Below are 24,653 nucleotides of genomic sequence, written 5' to 3'. Positions count from 1 at the left end.
TTATTTGTAAATTTCAGACACTTCAGTTTATACTGTGATTCTCAGGCTTCTGGTACAAGGAAACTTCTTGCCTGGCGCCTCTTGTCTCTCTCTGTTCAGCCTCTTTCCTTTCAATTTATCTATAAGAGCAAACAAGGATGTTCAAACTGACATCTTGACAACCTTTCAAAAAGAGTTATAGCTCCTGTTGGAAAACCTTGACTAGAAACCAAAGTTCTCTTGTCACCCATTGTCTTGCTGGTAATACTCTCATTAATCATAAATTTTAAAAACTCATATGACTAATAAGATTAAGAATATTGATGGGAATGATGTGATGGAAGGTGTGAGATCCTTACATTATGGAGTTTACTGCCTGCTGATTTTTGTCTTCAGGATATATGGGTATATACACTGGGAAAATTGCCATTTTAAAAATAGATTTATTGTGCAAGTTGAAACAGCAGTCTGCTGCTTTTCCCACTTTGTCCACTGCTGTGCTGCATTGTGTGGGAACGGGATAACATCAAGGCTATCATCAAGGTAGCAATCAGGGTGAGTCAGAAGGGATGTACAGTCAGCAGACTGGAAACCAGTAAAAGAGAAAAAATATTCACTGACTGACTTCAGTGGGAAATCACCTTTTATGAGCCTCCTTTTCCTTAGGCCTTAAGATCAATAATAATCAATTGAAGAAATTGCAAAAAGTAGGTAGATATAATAGTGCTGAGTACAATAAAAGTATTTGCTTGTCTAGTTGGAGGCCCATAATGAGCTGAGTACCCCAGGGGTCAGTACTGGGTCCAGTCCTGTTCAACATCTTCAGTAATAGTCTGGGTGGTGGGCTAGAGTGCACCTCAGTAAATTCGCAGATGGCACAAAACTGGGGGGAGCAGCTGACTCAGCAGAGAGCCATGCTGCCATCCAGGGGGACCTCGACAGGCTGGAGCACTGGGCCGACAGGAACTTTCTGCAGTTCAGCAAGAAGTGCTGAGTCCTGCAGCTGGGGAGGAACAGTCCCAGGCACCAGGACATGCTGAGGGCACCCGGCTGGAAAGCAGCTCTGCAGAGAAGGACCTGGGAGTCCTGGTTGACACCAAGTTGAACATGAGCCAGCAGTGTGCTCTTGGTGCTAACAAGGCTGACAGTGTTCTTGGCTGCAGCATGCAAAGCATTGCCAGTGGGTTGAAGAAGGTGATCCTTCCCTTCTACTCAGCACTGCAGAGGCTGCACTTGGAGTGCTGTGTCCACTTCTGGGTTTCTTACTTCAAAAGAGACCTGGACACACATACTGGGTAGAATCCAGTGCAGGGACACAAAAATGGTGAAGGCACCTGAGTATCTCTCCTACAAGGAGAAGCTGAGAGAGTTGAGCTTCAGCCAGGAGAAGAGGAAGCTCAGGGGGGATCTCATCAATGGCTGTAAATATCTGAAGGGAGGGTGCAATGGTGATAGATCCAGGCTCCTTTCACTGGTGCTCCCTGCCAGGACAAGAGACGGTGGGCACCAGCTGGAACAGAAGAGGTTCCATCTAAACATCAGGAAGCACTTCTGGGCTATGTGGATGGAGCACTGGCACAGATTGCCCAGAGAAGCTGTGGAGATCCATGGAGATCTTTGAAAGCCATCTGGATATGGTCCTGGACAACCTGGTCCTGGTCCTGGGTGGCCCTGCTTGGGCAGGGGGGTTGGTCCAGGTGACCTCTAGAGGTCCCTTCCAGCCCCAGCCATCCTGTAATGCTGTGATCTGCTTACAAAAAGCTCAAAAGCTGTTTGTTGATTTCATCTGCCATAATAACCTACTTTTTGTCCTTGGTGTTTCAAAATGCTACATTTTTGCCACATTAAAAAATTTTGTAACTTGCAGAGAGTCTTTGGAATGGATGTAAACACAGGGGCTCTGAGAATTCAGCAGAGGCTCTAGTTGCTTACATCTAGCATGAGGCAACAAACTGAGGTGTTTGAGGGTGTGTGTAGCTATCCTGGACTCTTAGTGGATGAAGAGGTGGATACTGCCAGTACTGAATGTTGTCACATAATGCTTGCTAGCATTCACATCTCAGTGTTGGTTATGTAGGAGATGGATGTATGCCAATCATTCTCCCAAATTATATGCTTAAAGCCTACTTGGGGTGAATCTAGACCATACTCTGTTAGGAAAATCATCACTGGAAAAATTATCATCTGACATCCGATCACAGGCTGTCAGAAATTCTTTTGTTCTCTGTCTCTCAGACTCAGTAAGCCAAAAGACATCAGTGCTGGCATGCAAATAATGCAACTGGAGAAAAACAAAGTCTGTGCTAGAAGTTTAACTATAGCTGCAAAATATGTCCTGCTGTCATGATTTACACAGAACTTGCAGTGATCTTAGGCAAGCAAGGTATTTTAGAACTTCAATAAAAACTATATTAACTCAATGAGTCTATTTGTTTCTTGATCCCTTACACAGACGTAGGTGTTTGGGAAACTGTATAACGTGTTTTGTGATGCACAATGTTATAGCAAGAGAAAGTTGAAGTAAGGAGCTGTATCTGTCATTGATACTTCAGCAGATATTTTGTTATGTCCTTGATTTTAGATATTTAACCCATTTTGTTCTTATATGTGGGTGGTAACCCACCACAGCCTGGATAATCCATGATTTGCCCAGAAGAGAGATTTTCTTCAGGGTACTCCTGGCAACCAACACTCACTGCAATCTATGGAAAATTCCCATCATTTTGTAATGCTGAAGGATTACTCAATGCTTTAAAATAAAATAATAAAAAAAAAAGTTGTTGTTTAAAAAAGTCTATTTAAAAAGTGTGACTGCTTATCTGCTTACTGCAGGGAGAAAAGTGCAAAACATTTATTTGTGCTAAATTTTATAATTGTGGTGTATGCTTTTAATGGGAGTGCTTATGGGTAAATTTTTCAGAAGCCATTATTAGTAAATAGTGATTGACAGAGGTCAGGTTTCTTATTCTTTATGTCTTTGCTTAGGTTGTAAGTTAGGTTTACTTCTGCTAAAGTGACATGGAATTAATAATGGTTATTGTAACTTTCTTTTCAGATCTGTTTGAATTATGGAAGTGGACTCCATTGGAAGGTAGGAAATAATGAAAACCTGTTTTTCTTTATCAGTGCCTGAAGAAGTATTCTCTGATCAAAGAGCAAGGGTCAAAGATGTGCTTTACTTTAGTTGATAGGTACCTCGGGTTTTACCCATTTTTTCTGAAAAATGAAAACTGTATAAGGGGTAGCGAAATGAAAGCAGAAATGTAAGAATAGGGCCAATTCTACATCCATCAAACTGAGTGACATTCAACTTCAGGAAACTTACCTTAAAATGTTACATCTGTAGATTTTTATTTTTATTTTTTTTTAACTTTCCATAAATGAAATCAACTGCAATGGTATGGAAGGTATTCACTATGGATCTGGAAACCAACAGACACAGCCAGGACTAAGCTGGGCATAAGGAAGAAGGGTTTCAGTGACAATGAGGCTGAGAAAGGATAGCTGAGACAGTGGACAGCTAATACACGAGCATGTTGTAGGATCATGTATTAGAGAGGAGGCAAAGTCTGTATTGATAGGATGCCAAATGGTATAATGAGGCAGAAGTGGTGGGTTTTAGCAGCTGTAATGGCAAACCTCATCCTATATCTGGTGACAAGCACTTAAATCAGCCAGAACAATATATTTTCACCAAACTCTGACCATGGGAATATGCTCATATATTTAAAGCCTGTTTTTTATACATCTGTGTTGATGGAAAGATTACTATACTTTTTCTATTCAAACAACTTGAGGAACATACAGCTTTTAAATTGTGGCTCTAGAGGCTAACACTGCTCCATGATTTCAAAGGCACTAGCTATTAAAAGAGTCTGTAGTCTCCTTGGAATAAAATGAATGGTAAGGTCAGCATGTGTTTTGGGCAGGCAGAATGCCCAGGTTACGCAAAAGCTATTCTAAGGTCTGGGCTACAGCAGCAACAAAGCATTCATCATAAATGGCTAGATGTTATGCTGATGTTCGACCTTGTTTTTTTTGCAGGTTTATGATCGAAGTGGCCGGAGTGGCATGTTGTCTCATCCCAACAGCCTTGTTAGACAGAAGCGAGAATGGACAGTCCCTCCAGCTTTCATACGGGAAGAGGAAGACAATTCATACAGGAATCCAATTGCTAGAGTAAGCTTGGAAAAGAGATAAACACAGAATACACAAAAAAATAGAGATGAAAATGTACAATAAGGATGTGACTGTCCTAAACACAGACACAAATATTTATTGAATTTTAATGAACTATATAATCTCAGTAGAATGTTGGCACATTTCTTTCTGTTTCCTTCTTTCAGATGAGTTACTCTGAAGCCTGATTTGGTTCAGTCTCTCATCTGTTCCCAGCCAACAATTTTCATAATACCTTTCATAATACAAGAATCTTTGAGTTTGTTTTTTTTCACTCCATCACCCCTACTCAGCTATGGTTGAAATTGGCAAGTGGTTCCCAAAACTGCTGGTGTACATGGTTGTATAGAAATCATGTACGTAATTGGATAGAAAGCTGTACATGCAGCATGATTATATATGCCTAATTTTTTAAGAAAGTAGGCTAAAAATAACTGAGATGTTAATCCTGTAGTGGCACACTGGTACACGTTTGGTTTAGCACTAGTGTTGAAACCTGAATTCACCACAGTGGTCACTTCAGCATATATATTGACTGCAGATGGTAGTAGGCTGTTATCCTCTGTGTGGACTGACCCTTGATGGTGATGCAGGTGCAATGAAATGTGCTTCTCCAGATGTTTCATGTAGTTCAGATATTAGGTGAGAGCAGAGGAAAGGTATAATCTCTACTCTATGCAGCCCCTTCAGTCCTGGTCCCACTCAATAGCCTAGGACTCGTCTTTTTTAAAAAGGTGCCCTGTTTCATTTTCAGGCTTTGCTCAAATAACTTTAACCTCCTCTGCTGAATTCATTGTTCCAGAGTCTTAATATGTTTGTGGTTTTTTTTTCCTCCGTGGTCTTTTTCCTTGTTTTATTTGTCCCCATCCATTTAAGCAGCCAGTTTCCTCCTTTTTCCCTCACTCCAGCTTTTTATCTTAACTCAGTGCTTTTCTAGCCTTTCCAGTCAGTCTTCCTTATGCTTGTATGCTGTCCAGCTCTCTTTTGTCCAAGCAGTCCCAATTGTCTCCTACAGACCTCTCCACTCCATGGATCCCAGCTGTTGCCATACCCATTACGCTCATCTCCCCAGACTAGTCCCTCAGACAAACTAGTTAACTCTTCCTGCATTCATCTCAACGTGTTTACCCTCAAAGGAATGTAGGAAAACTGCATTTAATGTTAATTTTTGTTTGTTATGAAAATAGCTAAAATATTTTCTCTCTGTTTTTCAATGTGGTTTTATTTATCAAAGGCTATTTACATTCCTCCTAGATACATTCTGATCGTGAAGATGCAGGGATAGTGGTAACTTATACTATATCTGGTCAAGGAGTAACAGAACCTCCTTATGGATTATTTGTTATCGATGGGAAGACTGGGAACCTGAACATAACAGGAAAGGTTGACAGAGAAAAGACGCCAATGCTGTTTGTAAGTTGAATAGTAACCTTTTCGTTATACATGCTCTTAGGCATTTTTTAATTTATTTTGTTTAAATTTGTTAACTTCAAGTAGTTTTAACATTTCTGAACATTTATATATGTGCATATATGTATGTTATGTTAGTGCTAATATTTTTGTTATATATAGTATATATTGCTTTATATTTATCTTCTGTATATGCATTCAATGCTGAAGAGCTCATTAAAGAGGTCAAGACTGGAGGCAGTCCGTGCTGCAGTGACCATGTCCTGGTTGAGTTTGTGATCTTGGTGAACACGGGCCTGGCAAAGAGCAAAGTCAGGACCCTGAACTTTAGAAGAATGAACTTCAAGCTATTTAAAGACCTGGTGGATGAGTTCCCCTGTAACACTGTCCTTAGGGACAAAGGGGCTGAACAGAGCTAGCAATTCTTTAAGGATGTTTTCCTTAGAGCACAAGAACTTTACAGCCCCCTGTGTAAGAAAGTGGGCAGGGAGGGCAGACAGCTGGTGTGGCTGAGCAAGGACCTGCTAGTCAGATGGAGGTGCAAGAAGGAAATGCACAGGCAGTGGAAGCAGGGACATGTGGACCGGAAAGAGCACAGGGATGCTGTGTGGATGTGCAGGGATGGGATCAGGAAAGCCAAGGCACAAATGGAACTGAGCTTGGCAAGGGATGCCAATAGCAGGATTCTATAGATACATTGCTCAGAAAAGAAGGGCCAAGGAGAGTGTGCCCCCTCTGATGCGTGTAAAGGGTGAACTGGTAACAACAGACACGGAGAAGGCTGAGGTACTCAACAACTTCTTTGCCTCAGTCTTCACTGACTGTCAGACTTCCCACGTCTCTCATTGTCCTGAACCTGTAGATGAGGGCTGGGGGAGCAAAGTCCCACCCCCTGCAAGTGAAGAGCAGGTTCGAGACCATCTGATGAAACTAAAAAAGTACACATCTATGGGGCCTGATGACATGCATCCAAGGGTCCTGAAGCAATTGGCTGACCCAGTTTCCAAGCCTCTCTCCATCATATTTGAAAAGTCCTGGCAGTGAGACAAAGTCCCTGGTGACTAGAAAAAGGGAAACATCACTCCCATTTTTTAAAAAGGGTAGAAAGGAAGACCTGGGGAACTACAGACTGGTGATCCTCACCCCCGTGCTTGGGAAGATCATGAGATCATGGAACCGATCCTCCTGGAAGCAATGTCAAGACAAATGCAAGACAAAGAGGTGATCTGAGACAGCCAGCACAGGTTCACCAAGAGTAAATCAAGCCTGACCAATCTGGTGGCCTTCTGTGATGGAATGACTGTTACCAGTTGACAAGAGAAGACCAACCGATGTCATCTACCTGGACTTCTGTAAGGCCTTTGACATGGTCCTACATGACATCCTGGTCTCCAGATTGGAGAGATATGGGTTTGATGGGTGGACCATTCAGTGAATAAGCAGTTGGCTTGAAGATTGCACACAGAGAGTGGTGGTCAATGGCTCTATGTCCAGGTGGAGGCTGGTGATGAGTGGTGTCCCTCAGGGATCTGTCTTGGGACCCGTGCTGTTTAATATCTTCATCGATGACATAGTAGGATTGACCACACCAAACAGCAGGTTTATGAAGACACCAACCTGAGTGGTGCAGTCGATACAACAGAAGGAAGGGATGCCATCCAAAGGGATGAGAAGCTTGAGATGTGGTCCCATGTGAACCTAACGAGGTTCAACAAGTCCAAGTGCAAGGTTCTGTACCTGGGCTGGAGCAATCCCAGACACAAGCACAGACAGGGATAAGAAGTTGTTGAGAGCAGCTCTGTGGAAAAGGACTTGGGGGTTCTGGTGGATAAAAAGCTCAAGATGAGCCAGCAGTGCATGCTTGTAGCCCAGAATGTCAGCTGCGTCCTGGGCTGCATCAACAGAGGAACAACAGATCAAGGAAGGTGATTGTGTGTCTCTGCTCTGCCCTTGTGTCCTGGAGTTCTATGTCCAGGTCTGGGGCCCCCAGCACAAGAAGGATGTGGGGCTGTTAGAGTGGGTCCAGAGGAGGGCCACAAAGGTGATCAGAGGGTGGAGCACCTCTCCTATGAAGAAAGGCTGAGAGAGATGGGGCTGTTTAGCCTGGAGAAGAGAAGGCTTCGGGGTGACCTCATTGTGGCTTTTCAGTACTTAAAGGAGGGGGCTTATAGAAAAGATGGAGAGTGACTTCTTGCTCAATCAGATAATGACAGGACAAGGGGGAATTGTTTTAAACTAAAAGAGGGGAGATTTAGATTAGAGGTTAGGAGGAATTTCTTCACTCAGAGGGTGGTGAGGCACTGGCACAGGTTGCCCGGAGAGGTTGTGGATGCCCCATCCCTGGAGGTGTTCAAAACCCAGGTGAGATGAGGCTCTGAGCAATCTGATCTAGTGGGTCACATCCCTGCCTATGGCAGGGGGGTTGGAACTAGATGATCTTTAAGGTCCCTTTCAACCCGAGACATTCTGAAATATATATATATATATATACATATATATACACACAGTCACTTGTATTTCTTTATTGTTTATCTATTATTTCAGCTCAGAGGTCATGCATTAGATAAGAATGGAGCAAAACTGGAAGATCCAATAGACCTCCCAATTAAAATTGTGGACATAAATGACAATCCTCCAGTGTTTTCACATGAAGTTTTTGTTGGTTCAATTGAGGAATTAAGTGAAACAGGTAACATGTTCTTTAATTATTTTTTAATTGTTTTTTTCCCCAACTTATGCAAGGACATAAGTTAATGTAATTTTTGCAGCAGCGTATCTGAAATAACAACAATGCATTCTGTGGCTTCTGTAGGACAGGTTATCCAAGTGTGATTGCAAGCTTTTATTCAGGGCTAAGCTGTGTGGTATGATGAAGGGGAAGTGGATGCATAAAGGCAAGAGAGAACAACACTTCCTCTTGTGGTAACTTTTTGTGTCAAAGCTACCACTAACCAGGGAACCTGAGTCCTTAAGTAGAAACTGCATGGAAAATGTTGTCTGGCCTGGCAATTCCAGCCTATTTGGGCTTTAGGAGGTCCCAGTACAAGAAGGACGTAGATATATTAGAATTATTAGAGTTATTAGGCCACAAAGATGATCAGAGGGCTGGAGCACCTCTCCTGTGAAGACAGGCTGAGGGAATTGGGGTTATTCAGCCTGAAGGAGAGAAGGCTCCAGGGAGACCTTATAGCAGACTTCTAGCCTTCTTCTCTGGGGACAGACTCTGAGAGGGTATGCAGTGATAAGACAAGGAGTAATGGCTTTAAACTAAAGAAGGGTAGATTTAGATGAGATATATGGAAGAAATTCTTCACTGTAGGGGTGGTAAGGCACTGGAACAGGTTGCCCAGACAATCTGTGGATGCCCTGTCCCTGGAGGTGTTCAAGGCCAGGCTGGATGGGGCTTTGAGCAACCTGGTCTGATGGGAGGTGTCCTTGTCCATCACAAGAGTGTCAGAATTAGATGATCTTTAAGGTGTCTCCCAATCCAATGAATCTGTGATTCTATGACTCAGCTCTGCTGTGCTTAAAATAGCCCTTTGTCTATGGGCTGGAGAAGTACTTTGCTGTTCACAGCATATGATAGTGACCCAAACCTCAGAGAACAAGTTAATGGCAATTTTCCTGTTAATGACAGTAAACGTAAGAGGAGATCTTGAAGCAACAGACTGTTTCCCAGAGTAAAACATCCTAATAAATACCTGACATTGTGTCCATTTCAATGCCATGGTAATCCGAAGACAGAAACTACTGACCATCCACTTATGTGAGGTATTGAGTACCCTTGGCTCTCTTTCAAGTCAGTAGTAGCCATGTGGTAATCATCTTTCTGCCTGAATTGTAGTTAACATTCAAACCCAAGTACTGGCACTGAACACTGAAGTAGACCCCTCCCAAGAGGACAGTATCCTGTGCCATGACTTACAAGGGGATTGCAGCATGGTGGCCACCATGTATTTTGAGTGAAGCTATTGGACAACATCAGTCAAAACAGAGCAATTGTTTTTATTGGTGTTGGGGTGCAAAGTCAGTACTGCTCCCTTTAGAATGATGTGAGGGGAAATGCAACTTACTTTCTAAAACATTTCTCTCTTCTCTGTACAGTATTGACAGTTTTCTGTCATATTTCTTAATCAGAACTCTATCAGAGTTTGACCCATTGAACAGTTCTGGTGCATTGAATTCTGTGGGTTGCAGGTGTGTGTTGATAGTGTGATTTTGTTTGCTAAGTGACATACTTTTAACATGATGGATTTCAAGAACGCTTCTTCAGCTCTATTAAATAAATAAGTAAAGGCAAGGGCATTAAAGAATTGTGCAGGACATCTGACAGCACTCTCTTATCTGTGACATTATAGTTAAATACTTGCCAGTGCAGTGCAGCATAACCAAATATTCAATTTTGTTTGCTTTTTTTCAGGTACAATTGTAATGAAGATAAATGCAACAGATGCAGATGAACCAAATAACCTGAATTCCAAAATTGCTTTCAGGATCATATCCCAAAACCCTAGTTCTGCATTCAGCATAAATAAAGATACTGGAGAGGTTCGAGTAGCAACAATAAACCTTGACAGAGAGGTAAAAAACAAAAAAATATATCAGTTAACAACATTCTTCTACTATCTGTTATATCACTTTTTTTTACTTCACCCCACTTGGGATAAAAGGACAATTTCTTGCCTGGCTGATGTGAATTTTGTGGGGACTGTGGGAGGGGCTGAGAGAAAGCTTTCATTCACCTTGTCACCTCCCTAGCAGTTCCAGCCCAATGGCTGTTGCTTTCTGTCCCTCCTGTATATCCAAGGGATCATTCTGTTGCTGGTGAATGTGTGGCAAGGACAATCCAGATCACCACCTGCAGAGCTGATGATTGCAATATAGAGTAGCCTGCTATGCAAATTTTGTTACAAAGATTAAGAATAGGCGCTGCTGTGAAACAGTGTTGAAAACCACTTATTACCAGCAATTTCCCTTATGCTCGCATGTATTTTCACTGGCCAGCAGATGGTGATGTTTATGCTAGCATTCTGTATCTGAGGACAACATCTCTGAATCTAGCCCTGCCCTAACGTGCAGATATGTTCCTGTCCCTGTTCATGGCCAATCAAATTTTGTCATTCTCCATTTGAGCACAGTCTAATTCTTTGAGGAAAATACGGAACTCAGAAATCCTTTTCTAAGCCTCAGCTCTACTCTAATAGAGACAGTTGTACGTGAGATTTAATACTGGCTAGAGAGATTTTATAACTGGCTATTGCATGAGAGGGATGACCAAAATATGATGGCAATAATACATCAAAGAAGAAAAAAAGCCTGTTTAAGCACTTCTTATTTTATTTTTATTTTATTTTTTTTTTAACGACAGACACAAAGTAGCTATTCTTTGGTGGTAGAAGCAAAAGATCGTGGTGGTGCATCAGAAGGAAATGGTGCAACATGTTCTTTAGAAATCAAGATTTTGGATGTCAACGACAACCTGCCTGTGGTTCAAGGTCATGCAGTAAGTACATTTATCACGATACTTGGATTGTTCCTATACCTGCTGGTATTTCATTGCTTAATAAGATGTTATGCAAACCTTCTTGCATTAATGAAGTAAATTGTGACATCTTTTTAAAGAGGAGATTTTTTTTTATTGCAGTTTGAAGGAAGCATTGAAGAAAACAGAGCAAATGTGGAAATTATGCGAATAAAAGTGTTTGATAAAGATGAAGAGTTTTCTGATAACTGGCTGGCGAATTTTTCATTTGTTTCTGGTAATGAAGCTGGCTTTTTTCGTATAGTAACAGATACCAAAACAAATGAAGGAATTTTGACTCTTGTAAAGGTTAGTATATTCTTCAGAAAGTCTTCTACATACTAGAATAAGTGATTCTTTTTAGTATAAATTGACACACAATTTATATGCAGTAAGTAAACTAAATTTACATGGTGGATATTCCTCCTTTGTCATACCTTTTGGTGCTCTATTCAATAATTCTGTACAAGATAATGATTTTGTCCAGCTTTGCCATTAACTTTCCATTAGATGGCAGATGTATCCAGTGAGACAGAAATCCCCAGACTTTCCTTGTTGTTGGGTAGCAGTGCTAGCACATACTCTGTAAGCTTTCTCACATTCTTGCTATCCTTGCTGGTCTCAGTTTAATTTTCTTTATTTCCCATGGCCACAGATAGACTACTTATTTTACAAATTTCCATGAAATTTTCACTGCTCTCTAATCCACAGGAACTGAAGATGCATAATGCCCTACGTTTTCTTTTTTGCTGTGCTGGTTTTGTTATCTGAAAATTTATAATTATTTTAAATGTGTATATGAATATTTATATATATATATATACATATACACATAGTATATATACATGTGTATATAAAAACATTACTGAAGTAACTGCATTGGTTGAAAAAAAATTGGAAGAGCAGAGTAATTCTGAGTACTGATTCACTGAAGGCGAAGACAGAATATACGTGTGGGACTCATTGCACCTTCCCTAAATTAGTTAAAATTGAATAACATCAAGTCATAACTATGGTGCCATCCATGAAAAATAAGACATGCACTCTTCAAGAGTTAAAGCTTTTTATATTGAGAGTAACATGTTAAACAACAGTTCTTTTTACTATAGCATCCTTCACCAGTATTATTTAAATATCAAATGTCTGAATGTTTTCTGGGTATCAAATCCTATCAAATTCTGAGTTTTTCTTTGTTTCTGATTGCTCTAGGAACTAAACTATGAAGAAATGCAAAGCCTGAACTTGGGTGTTGTTGTTACAAACAAAGCAGAATTCCATAAGTCAATTAAAAACAGTTATAAAGTACAAACAATTCCAATCAAAATTAAAGTGATTAATGTGCGGGAAGGCCCTGTATTCCCTGGTGGCACAAAAATTATTACTGCAAGTGAGAGCCTGCGAGTAACCCAGATTATTGGACAGTATCAAGCACTCGATGAAGACACGGGAAAAGTAGCAACGAACATAAAGTAAGAGTCTTTTTATAACCATCATAACTGAGCATGTCACATCTTACTGAAAAATCTGATAACTGAACTGAGATAATTTCCAAGGCAATCTGTTTTCTACTATGCACAGTTTACACCTAAAAGAACATCTTCACCATGAGTATTCTATTATGCAGAAAATGGTTGGCTTGAAAATCCTATCTGTTTTGTCATATATGGCGAGCCAAGAGTTCGTGCTGAAATTATCTGTGCTTGCTTGCCATTTGTCATGCCTTTCTGTTTTTGAGAGCATGTTTGCTCATTTGACTTCATCGTCTGCAGAAACATTAGGAAGGAGTAGGCAGAAACACACAGAAACTGGACAAAAAGGGTGTTAGGGTAGATAAGTCCGCATGCATGTGCATGCAGCTGTGTTTAGATTTTTGAACCACAGCTCTTCAGCTAAAATCTTGAACTGCCATTTAGAAATGGTGTGGACTGGCAGAGGTGCATAACTAGACCTGGGTCCCTTTCCCCCATGCCTCTAATGCTGCCTCTTTGGGGTGGCTGCTGTTCTTCCAGTGCTGGGAGCAAGGTCAGGGGAAGGAGACCACCATGGCCAGCAGCAGGTTCCCCTCCTGCTTGGTTCTCACTCCCTGAACCTACCTTTTATAACACTGCCACACCTACATTCCTTAGGGAAAAGCAGGTTTCAACATTCAGGGGAGGTTTATAATCTTAGGTTAATAGTTCAAACCAATTACAGTGGCAGGAGCATTAGGCCTCGGCCTAGGGGGTTGGTCTCTGCTCTAAATGAAGAGCAAGCATACTGTGAAGCTGCTTTTTCTGGTGATGGTTGTTTTGATCTTTTATAAATGTGTACATCTTTATATGTGATCTTAATCAGATACATCAAAGGAAGAGACGTAGCAAACTGGATCAACATAAATACAGTTACAGGTGAAATTCAGCTTGCCAAAAGCCTTGATTACGAATCACAACATGTAGTAAACGGCACGTACACTTTCACCATGTTGGGTGTAACTACTGGTAAGTTTAGAGGGTTTTGTTTTTGTGCTGCTTGGTCAGATATATTTTGTTAATTTCCTGTTCATTTAGGACTTAGTTTGTCTTTCTGTAACTACGGTTGGCTTAACCTCCCTATCTTTAACTGCCTAAAAGTTAGGCACCTAGTGCCATTTCTCATAGGCTCTGTATTTGGAGGAGAGGCATGGACAACTCTGTGAAATTGAATGAACTTTGGACTGGGTTCTTGGGATGCCCATTTCTCTTCTTTGGCTGTCTGGAGGTGAACTGTTACAAGAAGTTCTGTAAAGACCTACATTGACAGGTCTTCCCCTCTTAAGGTGGAAAATACCTGCTTCTCACTATGATAATGGGCAGATTTCATTCTTAAATTTTTTGGAAAGCTAAGTGAGAAAGACTCTTCAATCTTCTTCTACATCTAATAAGAATTCTCTTTATAATCTGCATGTTATTATGTAACTACACACACACAAAAAAAAAAAGTTAAGATAGTAAAACTTGCCTTCAGAAGAATTTTGTCAACATGTTTCTTGACATTAGGAATGAAATATTGCTCCCATAAAATCTAGTGAGAGCACTTCCAACATGTTTCTCATTTTTTGAACTTATTTCAGAAGTGTTTGTGTTTTGGAAAATATTACTTTTTTATTTTAAGATGAAATTTCTGTACTTGTCAAATATTGATTTCATTTTTCATATTTTCTAATCTTAGATCTTCCTGCGAAAACAGTCACTGGCACAGTTGTTATTCAAGTTAAAGATGAGAATGATAACTGCCCAATTATTGAGAATCCGGTGCAGACTGTGTGTTCAGATGCAAAACTAATTGATGTAACAGCTAGTGATTTGGATAGTTACCCAAACAGTGCTCCCTTCACTTTCACTATCATTGATGAGCCAGAAGGGACAGCAAAAAAATGGATAATTGCAAACAGAAATGGTAAGAAAATATATTTTGAATTACTAGCAGTTCTCTGGAGTTGCACAGGAATGTTGCACTTTGCTAATTATAATCAAACTGACACTTTGGCTGATCCAGACACACACAGAACAACAACAACATATGAAGTCAGATAAGAAGATTCTTTGCCTATGTTCTGCTCTTGCTTGATGACCTCTGTATGTAGTACAGGTGACACAGGTGACATTGAGATTGAGGTACATTCCCATCTTCCAACAAAAAGCATGCAGTGTTGGAGGACGCTTTTCTTTAAAACTGAGCTAGGAGATATGGTTGTTAACTGGCTGTAGTTACTCCAAAGTCTTTTTTGGAAAAAAAAGAAAAGGAAAAAAAAAAAGGAAAAAATCCATCTGCAAAGTGTGGGTCTTGAAAAGAGGAAATACAGTGTAACCTGTCCAATTATCCAGTGCAGTAGAACATAATCATAAAAGTCATATTCTTATCAAGTAGTTCATGCTGGCCACAAAGCAGCATGAATTGTTAAATCATAATTAATTTTAATGAATATTTCAAAATGAGATGAACATTTTCTTCTTACATTCCTATTCATATAAACCTACGAAATACTTGGAAGGAAGATTGAAGGCACAACGAAGTTCTTTTTCTTATATTCATTCTTATCATCCATAGTCCTACAGCATAACACTACAAAGCAGTCAGCAGAGTTGTCCCAGTCACAACTAAGGATAAAAAAGAAATCTTCTTACGTTTTCTTACACTGCTTGTAGCCAGACTAGCAGTAATTGTAGAGATCACGACTTTTCAAAACAGGTTGGTGTTCCACAGCTGGGATTATCTGGGCATCTGTTGCCTAGTCCTGTCCTCAACATGGGGCAGCCGCAGGATTAGTATTGGTTAGAATTCTGGCTACCTGGTCTCTGCCAGTGGCCTACAACAGATTAATCTCCTAAAGACTGACAGTGTCTTAGGGGAATTCAGACTTTAGCTGTCTGGATGAAGTGAAGATTAGTGCTATGTAAGCAGCTGGGTAGTCTTACATGATGGGTCTGCTGGTGTGAAGCTCTTCCATAGTTATCTGAGACTACAAGTGAGCAGGGCTGCTTTGTTACCACATGAATTACTTGATAAGAGCACACATGCTGTACCAGCAGCTCTGAATTTAAGGTGATTGCATTGGGTGGTCCTAACTGGAGGGGACTTGTTGGGATTTCGAGAACATTTACAGGACTTAACTTTTTGTTCACTTTTTTCTTGTGTGCTTTTTTTCTTCTTTCTTTAACCACACCATTCTGACTCAGACACCAGTGTGCAGCTGGTCCCCCAGAACCTGAAGGTGGGCAGATCTGAAGTTCCCCTCTTAATACAGGATTTCCAAGGGTTCAGCTGCACTCAGCGGCAGTCCCTGCAACTGACTGTTTGTACATGTGCAGCTGATGGTGGATGCAAAGACAAACTTATTGCCAATACGTCAGTGGGCCTGGGACCAGGAGCGGTTGCACTAATCATCTTGGCGTTTTTACTTCTGCTACGTAAGTAATTGTTTCATGTTATCTCAGAAGAACTATGAATATATTGCGCAAGGCACCAAGGAAGAAACTGTCCCACTCCCAGGTTTTATCATCTTGTGTAAACTCCTAGTCTGTGTGAAGTCATGGCAAATCTCCAGTTAATTTTGGTGACATTGGCATTTCACACTCAAAGCATTTCAAGCTGTGCGTTTTGAAATGAATATGTACAACTTTAATATTTGTTTATGATGCCATAATAACAAGGGAGAAGCACTAAGGGATCCTTTTAGTGTTTCCCACACTTACCTCTGTGAACCCTAACTTCCCACTTAAACTGCAGCACTCTGTCAATGCTTATCACCCTCATTGCAGACCCAGATCTGGTTCCTTACTCTGAGTAGCAAATGAAGTTATTCTTTGATAAGACAACACAGAAGCTCAAAAATAAGAAATACCTGTAATCATATTACGGCCATATATATACCAGTTCTGCACTTGAAATGGCAATAGTTCGTTGCTTGTAGTGGCAGCAATCTAGCAAGACAAAATTAATTCCACAGGAAGATGTTTTCCTCTTGAAACTGGATTATTTTGAGCCCCTCAGGTAATGCTGAAGACATGTCATAGGATTGGTGAGATGAAATCCATATGAAGTTTTGCCTTGATCTAGCAGTAACAGAACAGGAGGAGTTGGAAATGCTGAGGTTGTACAATGATATTTAGGGGCTGGTTTTGCTATATGAGATCTTCAATAGAAGTTTAGATAAATACCTGCATGTGGTTATCTGCGGAAGTGACAGGTTAATTAACAGTTCACTATTCAGGAAACCATTCTGGCACATGTTTCTAGGAAATAACCTTGAATGTTTAGGAATTTGTCTGCAGTCTTTATTAGCCCTCATGATCATGAACTCATTAAAGATCGATTTCTATATAGGAGCTGATCAGACTTTAGCATTTGCTGTTACTCTGCTTTGACCCTAATCTTCCCATAAGTAATGTCAGACTGACGTTTCCCTGCAGTTCTTCCACTGCTATTGCTGTTGTGTCCATGTGGCTCGGGAGCAAAGGGATTTGCTGCAATACCAGACTGCAGTGAAGAGATGTTGCGTAAATGGAACAGCGAAGGAGCAGCTCCTGAAGAGAAGGCATGTTTCCCTAATAGCATTTCTCTTTGATTTCTATCCAACTGTTCAGTTTTGCACTTGGCATCTCCTCCACATTATGGGCTGATGTTTCAAACCTGCACAGCAGATTTTAACTACACATGAACATTAATTAAAGTTAACCCTATCAGGCTCAATGAAGGATGCTTGGAAGGTGAATTCCAGCAGCAGCTCTAGAAAATACCAACTGTAGTGCTTAAATTCCACAGTAAAGGCAAAGCAATCAAGCAAATGCTGATAGTATCTGAGCATAAGATAGAAGTGTGGGAAAAGCATCCATGCTATAAAGAGTGAAGTATTTGCATCTGCAAGCATGGAATGTTTTCTGCCTATTTGGGAGTAAAACAGTGAAAGAACAGGTTGTAAAGCTTAGCTTCCCATCACTGGTTTAAATTTGCAGGTTGCCTTTTAAATTACTTCCTTGTGTGTTTCTCTTCTTAAACAAAGCAAAACTCTTACTGAAGAAAAGGGGGGGAGGGAGAGAAAAAAACATCAAATATACAGAAAGAACAGTGAATGCAAAACATGTTTGCTCTTTCTTGTTATCCTACACAACCCAAAAAACAAAATGCATGACACTGTCCTGCTTTTGCACAATAATGAAGAAACAAGTAAAAGACCTTGATTTGGGCACAGAAAATTCATGATGAATTTTACAAACTTTACAGGGAAGCCAAACTGCTAGAAAAGACAAAAAGGCCAGGTAACTCCATAAGCAAAGCAGGCAATGCACACTTCCCCAAAGCTGGGCATAGTCTTTTTTGGAACAGCTGAATGCCCTGGAGATTTGCAGCCTTCCTCCCCACCCCCTTTCACTCCCAACCCTTTCAGTTTTAAGAAAACAAAAACCTATAGAAACACTTCTGTGATCCTCCTTGGGAACACAGTCATGGAAGCTGCACCCTCTTTCAGGAGGCCCTTTGCAGCAACATGTATAAGTTCAAACATGTAAGACGGCACCCTCCCAGGTCCCACCCAGCCCTGCTGCTGGTTTGGTGAGTTCCGTGTGCTAGACAGCACAGCTTTCATGTCACATCCTAATTTGTGTTGTTCATGCAGCCATTGCAAAGCATCATCCCACCCACTGCACTGGGGAACTGTAAAGGAGTGACTGCTGGAGCAGCAGCAGCAGGAGCAGCAACAGGAGCAGCAGCAGCAGGAGGAGGAATGAGTGCAGAGGAAGTTGCAGCATGCGGAGGCAGCTCTGCCTCTAATGTAAGAGGGCATTGCAGCATCGTTACCAGGGAAGGATGGGAAGAGCAAAGACATCTCCTTTCTGGTGCTGAGTACCATGCCAGAGCTGCAGCAGCTGGAGGTGTTGAAGGCATGGCAGCTGGAGAAGGCAACGTGGTAGCAGCTGGAAGAGGCATGGCGGTGGGAACTGCAGGAGCCATGAATGAAGAATTTTTAAGAGACTACTTCAATGACGTAAGCATATGACCTGAGAATAACAGTATACTGAGATTTACACTTAGGACTGTGAAATGCCATTTATGTTGTTACAAACACAGACAAATAGGTTTGTGTATGTGTAAACAATCCCAATAATGGTCAATGTTGCGTGCATGTGGGTGGGGGCATTAAGGATTTGGGGGTTAGGCTCACATGTAGGATGTAGACCTTGACAGTGCTCAGTTTTGTAGCATCTTAGGTTGTTCACCAAATCTCCAATGGCAAGACCCTTCTCTCAAGGCTTGAGATCCAGAATATTCACCAGTGACCAAGGAGCTACTTGTCCAGGAAGAAGCCATGAAGCAGATGATGTGATAGAAACCTCAGAGACTTGAGCACATGAAACTGTCCTGTAGGGAGGCACCGATGACTCTTCATGAGTCACAGCTGTAGACCTTATCATGGAGCAAGTTTTTGAAAAATAAGCCACAAAAGTCAAATGGTAGAGGGTGGGTCTGCGTATTCAAAATAGCTGATGAAACAGTGCTGGATTTGTCTGCACAATAGCTTGGGTGAAAGAAGCTTTATCAGAAGCATAGGAGCACATGTTGAAATCCATTTTCTGAATTATTTTTTTGTTATCTAATAATTGAACAATAGGATAATCCTACTCAATGCAGCTATGCTTCTTTTGTAACACCCATCATAAGTCCTTAGGTTGGTGAGCTACCTATAGGGAAAACTCCACTTCCTTAAGCCAAAGAGTGTACAGATCATCCATCACCTCTACAAATAGAACATTTTCACTCTCTACAGCTGGCTGACAATGGGGCCGTGCAGGGGAGTAGCTGTACAGGTTTGAATCACATCTAGGTGGTTAGCTGAGGGAAGGACTTGTGCATCTCCTGAATGCTCCAGCTACTGGTTTTCTGGGTGAACACACACAATAGTAGCAGTTCTGCTTTCCATCTGCTCTTTTTGCTTCTGAATGTTAAGGCATACTTTGAGCATAGCTGCCTGCTGAATTCCTGTAGGAGGGCTTAGTAAAGATTATACTATTTGAGGCTAAAAGGTTAGTTAAGATTCTACTTCTCTGGGAGGCTAAAGTACCTCAGAAACAGAAAGAAAAGAAAAAGAAAAGGAAAAAAAAAAATAGACAGATGTCCAAACTGTGTAGTTCAGGTGTGTGCTGATTTCTGTCAAAGTATCTGTGGTTATGTGCCTGCTTCCAGGATCAAATGCAGATAAACATACAGAATCAATTTGGATCTGGATATGTACCCCATTACACAGATGCCTCAGCTGATAAGCACTCCAGAATTTCAAATGTGGCAGAAGAGTGGTTCTGAGCACAAGCCAGTAACCATATTATGTAAAGCTGGTTCAGCAGGCCCAGAGGATTTGGCTATCTTCACTCCTGGAACTGCAGCTGGTGCAAGAGCATACGAAGATAATTGTGCTAGCACCAACAGCAGCCCTATTGCAGACACTGCTCTCAGACTGAGCTGGCCCTGGAAGCAATAAAGTCTGAACCCAAAAGCCCACCTTGTTCCAAAATGATCTGCGTAGATCCAGTTTATGTGCTGGACCGTGTGTCCATGCATGCCAAACCATTTAACTTGGTGATTTGTTTGCTGTTTAATTCTTTGGGTGTGATCCTGCAGGCTACACAAGTGAGAAGAGCCATGGCGGGTGATGACATGTCAGCATGTACTAATGTGTTTAAATGTGAGGATACTCTCAGTTTTGGTACTCTCACACAAAGACCTAGTTATAGATGAAGTTCATTCACTGAACCAAAATACACGTAATATCTTTGTCTGTTTGTGAGGACAGAATAGTATCGTAAACAGTAGTCTGGGAGGAAATAGTAGGAGATGGTGATATACCTGAGGCTTTCAATTTAATTCCAAAGTGCTCTGTGTTGTTTTTTTGTTTGTTTTTTTTTTTTTTTTGTTTGTTTTGTTTTGGTTTGTTTTTTTTTTTTGTTTTTTGTTTTTCTCATACTGTTAAGTTCAGGCTAACTTCAAAAAAGCAAAAAGCGGTTCTAGTACTGTCCTTAGTTTGTTTACAGTTGCTGTGGGTTCAGTTAAATTTTATTATGATCCTTTTGACCAACCATGCCTGATTTTTTTCAAATTTACTGTCTGAAAGTGCCATTAATGATCTTTTGCTTGTTTTTGCTTCCTGTCTTCAGAAAGCTGTCTCTTTTGCGGAAGAAGATGAAGCCCAAGCTGCAAGGGACTGTCTCCTGGTCTATTCCCAGGGGGAGTCTGGCTCCCCCCATGGCTCCATCGGCTGCTGCAGCTTTATTGAGGGCGACTTTGATGACCACTTTCTTGATGATTTAGGAGATAAATTTAAGACTCTAGCAGAAATATGCATAGGTAGACACATCGACATGAAAGATGGTAGCTCCAGGAATGAATCTGGTTTCGGCGTTCATGATGCAAGCTCACGGCTCTTAAATCAGCAAAAAGCCTTCAGCTCCAAACAAGCATTCTCCTCGGGCAGCCACTTCTCGTCCGTCCCGCCAGCACAGGCAGGTGGTGGCATGGGACAAGAGGCTGTGTCCCAGGAGGTGGTCACGGAGACAACCTTCTCGTCACGGTCTGGGCAGCATGACGTCTGTCCCCATCCCCCATCCTACGCAGAGACCAATGTCACCATGACGGAAACATCCTATTCTGCAGGGGGCCCTGCCCACCCAGCTGCTGTTTTTCTAGATCCCCAGTTTTCAGAGAACGTGGTGGTGACAGAGAGGGTGCTGGCCCCTGCATCGAGCTTGCAGGGAATGGTGGAAATCCCCGACCTGCCCTCTGGAAGCAACGTGGTGGTTACGGAAAGGATGGTGAAGTCAGAGGGCACTAGGGCAGGAACCATGACAGTTCAGGACCTCACCGACTCAAAGTACGTGGTGGTGAGGGAGCGGGAGAGGGTGCTAGTGCCTGCTGGCGAGCAGGGCTCGCTGAGCTTCCCTGCTTTGTCTGAGGGGCAGAGCGTGGTGGTGAACGAGAAGGTCCTCACAACTTCAGGGGGGACAGGCAGAGCTGAGCGGGCAGACGGTGCCAGTGCAGGAAGGCAAGAGCACGTGCTGATCACGGACTCCCTGCTGAACCAGGTAGGCTCAGCTGTGGAGGGGGCACCTCCTGCCAGCTCCACGCTGAGCAAGTCCTCCAGGGTCACCAAGTACAGCACAGTGCAGTACACCCGCTCCTAAGCGTGGTGCCTATCTTTCAGCATGCATCTCACTTTGGGCTTTATCTTGAGACCTGGATTTGTTGGTGCTTTAAGAATGGTGTGGACTTGGGTGTGGTGGCTTCTATCAATGATTGCGACCAAGAAGATAGCAAAGAAGTCTGCTGTTAGCACAGAACATTGGTGACAAAGCTTTGGAAGTGCAAAGGTGCAGGAAATGTTTATTTTCCTTGTTTGCTATTTTTGTAACTATTTTGCTATATATATGCTATTTTTATTATGTGGTTATTGTAATAATACCACAGAACAAAGCTGCATATTATGGGAAAGCAGAAAAAGTCTAAACTCTAGCAAAGCACAAGTTAGGTTTCTAAGCTGTTGTTTAGTCTATGCTGAAGTCCCCCCCCAGAGGGGCACCGATTTCTCACCATGTTTTTCACCATGTTTTCCATCTGTTACCTTGTGGAGCAGGGCAGCTCCCCTTAGCTGCAGCTGTGGGTCTCTGCACCCTTGTGAATTCATAGGAAATTTAAGAAATCCCTCCTTCCTGACAAGCCTGAATCACCAAAGTCCTTACAGCAGTGGTGTGTTGATCTCCTGCAGGGTTGTTCAAACTTCAGGTTATCAGCATCTGTACCTTAAGCAATCAGTACTTGCTGTCTTTAACCTCTGTACTAATATGCAAGTAGCAAAAAGAGCTGAGAACTGTTTTTTTTTGTTGTTGTTGTTTTGGCACCTGAGTGTAAAAATTCCATTATGTGTTGCAGATGTAGACTGACATGGAAAAGTAAGCATTTGTATCATTCAGATTTTCACTGACTCCAAATTAGTTATTAAATAATTAATGAGAAACAGCCAAAATTTACTTTGGCTTTACAGCCAGATTCATTCAGTGGCTTTTGCTAGCAGAGTTTATGGCCCTTAGGAATTTGTTGGATCTGATTTACAAGTGCAATTAATAGATTTCAATTCTATCTGTGAAATCTCAGATAGAAGCAGAGGAATGCAGCCTAATGCATGTTGCGCTGACTCCAGCATCAGAACTCCTGTGGCCTTAGCAGTGCCATGCAATGGTAGCTTTCATTAGCTCCAACAAGAATATAGAAATCTCTATATAATTCTGCAACACTTAATGTTATTTCTCTTTCCATGAAGTCTGTGTGGTGAAATGGAAAGAGAGTACTGTACTGTTTGGCACTATGTATATATGCACATGTAAATATTTATTTTTATGCAGGTTGAAACATTTTAAAGTGACTTTTATAGCAAAAAACGAGCATACACAAGTTCATGTTTTGTCAGAGTGGAAAGAAGTGTGTTAGATCAGATATTAGTACTGTGTGTATCTCATACCTGTAAAATCAGCAAGCTAGTCATAAGGTAATGCAAAGCCCATGGACCTGCGGAGCTTTCCAGTTGTCTCCATCTCTGCTGGATTTTTCATGTAGCTGCAGGCTACATTTTCCATTGATATGTTTTTTCCTTTCACTAGAAACACTTTCAGTGTTTTTTGTTTGAGAGTATTTTGTTTGAGGGGTAAGGTGATTCAAACACATAAACATAAAAAGTCAGAAACATGGCTATGCTCAGCAGGGTGCACATAAGTATGGGCTGTTACAGTACATGGAGGAGTACTTACAAGCAAATCAGATGATGAGCTTGCTTAGACCTGTTGCTTATTTCTCTCTCAAACTTTGTTTTTAAATTATATGTCTTTACTTTTAAGCAAGCATACAGTTTTAAGTGGTGACCATTTTTTTCCAACAATTAGAGGAAGTGAACTTCTGTATTTTTATGCAATCTGAAATAAAGAACTGTACTGCATTTTTTCTATTCTTTATTCAGCATTAAGACCAGGTGAAAACAATGGCTTTTCCACTGCATATAAAAAGTTTAAAGATATAACTAAGTTTGGGATTTCCCAAATAGCCTGAAGGACTACCTTGAAGATACAGATGAAATAAAAGTTTCTTTCTTGCTAACTTCTGACAAAAAAAAAGAAAAGAAAAAAAAAAAAAAGAATTCTGCCTGCTGATTAAGAGCACTAAATTCTTTAAGTCTTCAAGTAAGATAACAACAGCTCATGTTACTGGGCTTTTGAGTCAAACTCTTTTATGCTTCCAAAGCATGTTACAAACCACATGGCAGAAGACAGTGTCTCTGTTTTATAGTTGTTAAAACTCAGGCCCAAGAACAGGCTTTAACAGTAAGGACTGTGTCACAAGTCTTGCCTTTGCTAAGTATTGTTTATTCATAACTTCTCTTGCTCAGTAATCAACACAGATTTGTTAGTGCTGTAATAAATACATTGGAGTAGAGCATTAACAGTGAATCTCCACTGACAAGAGATTATTGATTAAAAAAAAAAAAGACTACTGTTACTAATAGTTAATTTTCAGGGCTAGGTTAATCTTGGGGCTAGGTTACAGCATTCTCCTACCACTTTTTCTTTTGTTCAAACTTCTACCATTCATAAAAAAATAAAAAAAATAAAAATATCAGTATGTGGGACAAATGGTACAGAAGAGTGCTAATTGTAGGTGAATTAGTATTGCATCGTGAAGACATTAATCTTTAGCACTTATTCAACATTTCAACCAAGGATTAAATCTGAGTTTTCTGTCACTGCTGTGAGTGCAGAGAGCAGTGGCATCATGTCTGCCACATATGATGCCGTTTGAGGGAAAAGAAAACACACAAAATCCCCACCTTTTATCAACACTTAGATGTTATCATCAGGTGCTAGTGCTGGCAGAACATTCATCAGATTAAATGCATTGCTTCTAGTGAAGCTGTGTTTTGTAAATGGTCATGGGAGGAATGCACAGACCCAAACTAATGGAAATGCCTGGTTAGCATCCAGCCACTAGGTAACCCTGGGACTGGCCCTAGACACTTATCTTC

At 41.2% G+C, this 24,653-nt stretch overlaps 1 protein-coding gene across 1 annotated transcript in view; it reads left to right on the top strand.

Moving 5' to 3' along the window:
- DSG2 (desmoglein 2) overlaps positions 1 to 24,094 on the top strand; it is a 28,307-nt gene extending 4,213 nt beyond the window's left edge. Inside the window, exons 2-15 of the mRNA XM_082754766.1 lie at positions 3,035 to 3,070; positions 4,024 to 4,158; positions 5,413 to 5,571; positions 8,113 to 8,257; positions 9,989 to 10,149; positions 10,937 to 11,071; positions 11,213 to 11,398; positions 12,299 to 12,558; positions 13,424 to 13,566; positions 14,276 to 14,503; positions 15,784 to 16,014; positions 17,017 to 17,141; positions 18,219 to 18,587; positions 20,749 to 24,094. Of these exons, the coding sequence (XP_082610892.1) occupies positions 3,035 to 3,070; positions 4,024 to 4,158; positions 5,413 to 5,571; positions 8,113 to 8,257; positions 9,989 to 10,149; positions 10,937 to 11,071; positions 11,213 to 11,398; positions 12,299 to 12,558; positions 13,424 to 13,566; positions 14,276 to 14,503; positions 15,784 to 16,014; positions 17,017 to 17,141; positions 18,219 to 18,587; positions 20,749 to 21,771 (3,336 nt within the window). The 3' untranslated portion in view covers positions 21,772 to 24,094. The remainder of the gene's footprint in view (positions 1 to 3,034; positions 3,071 to 4,023; positions 4,159 to 5,412; positions 5,572 to 8,112; positions 8,258 to 9,988; positions 10,150 to 10,936; positions 11,072 to 11,212; positions 11,399 to 12,298; positions 12,559 to 13,423; positions 13,567 to 14,275; positions 14,504 to 15,783; positions 16,015 to 17,016; positions 17,142 to 18,218; positions 18,588 to 20,748) is intronic.
- Positions 24,095 to 24,653: the final 559 nt, after the last annotated feature.

Source organism: Aythya marila (genome assembly GCF_965140915.1).
Source record: "Aythya marila genome assembly, chromosome: 2".
In the NCBI taxonomy this organism is placed as follows: domain Eukaryota; kingdom Metazoa; phylum Chordata; class Aves; order Anseriformes; family Anatidae; genus Aythya; species Aythya marila.
The sequence above is the reverse complement of the archived record's forward strand: the minus strand, read 5'-3'. Positions and strand labels throughout refer to the sequence as shown.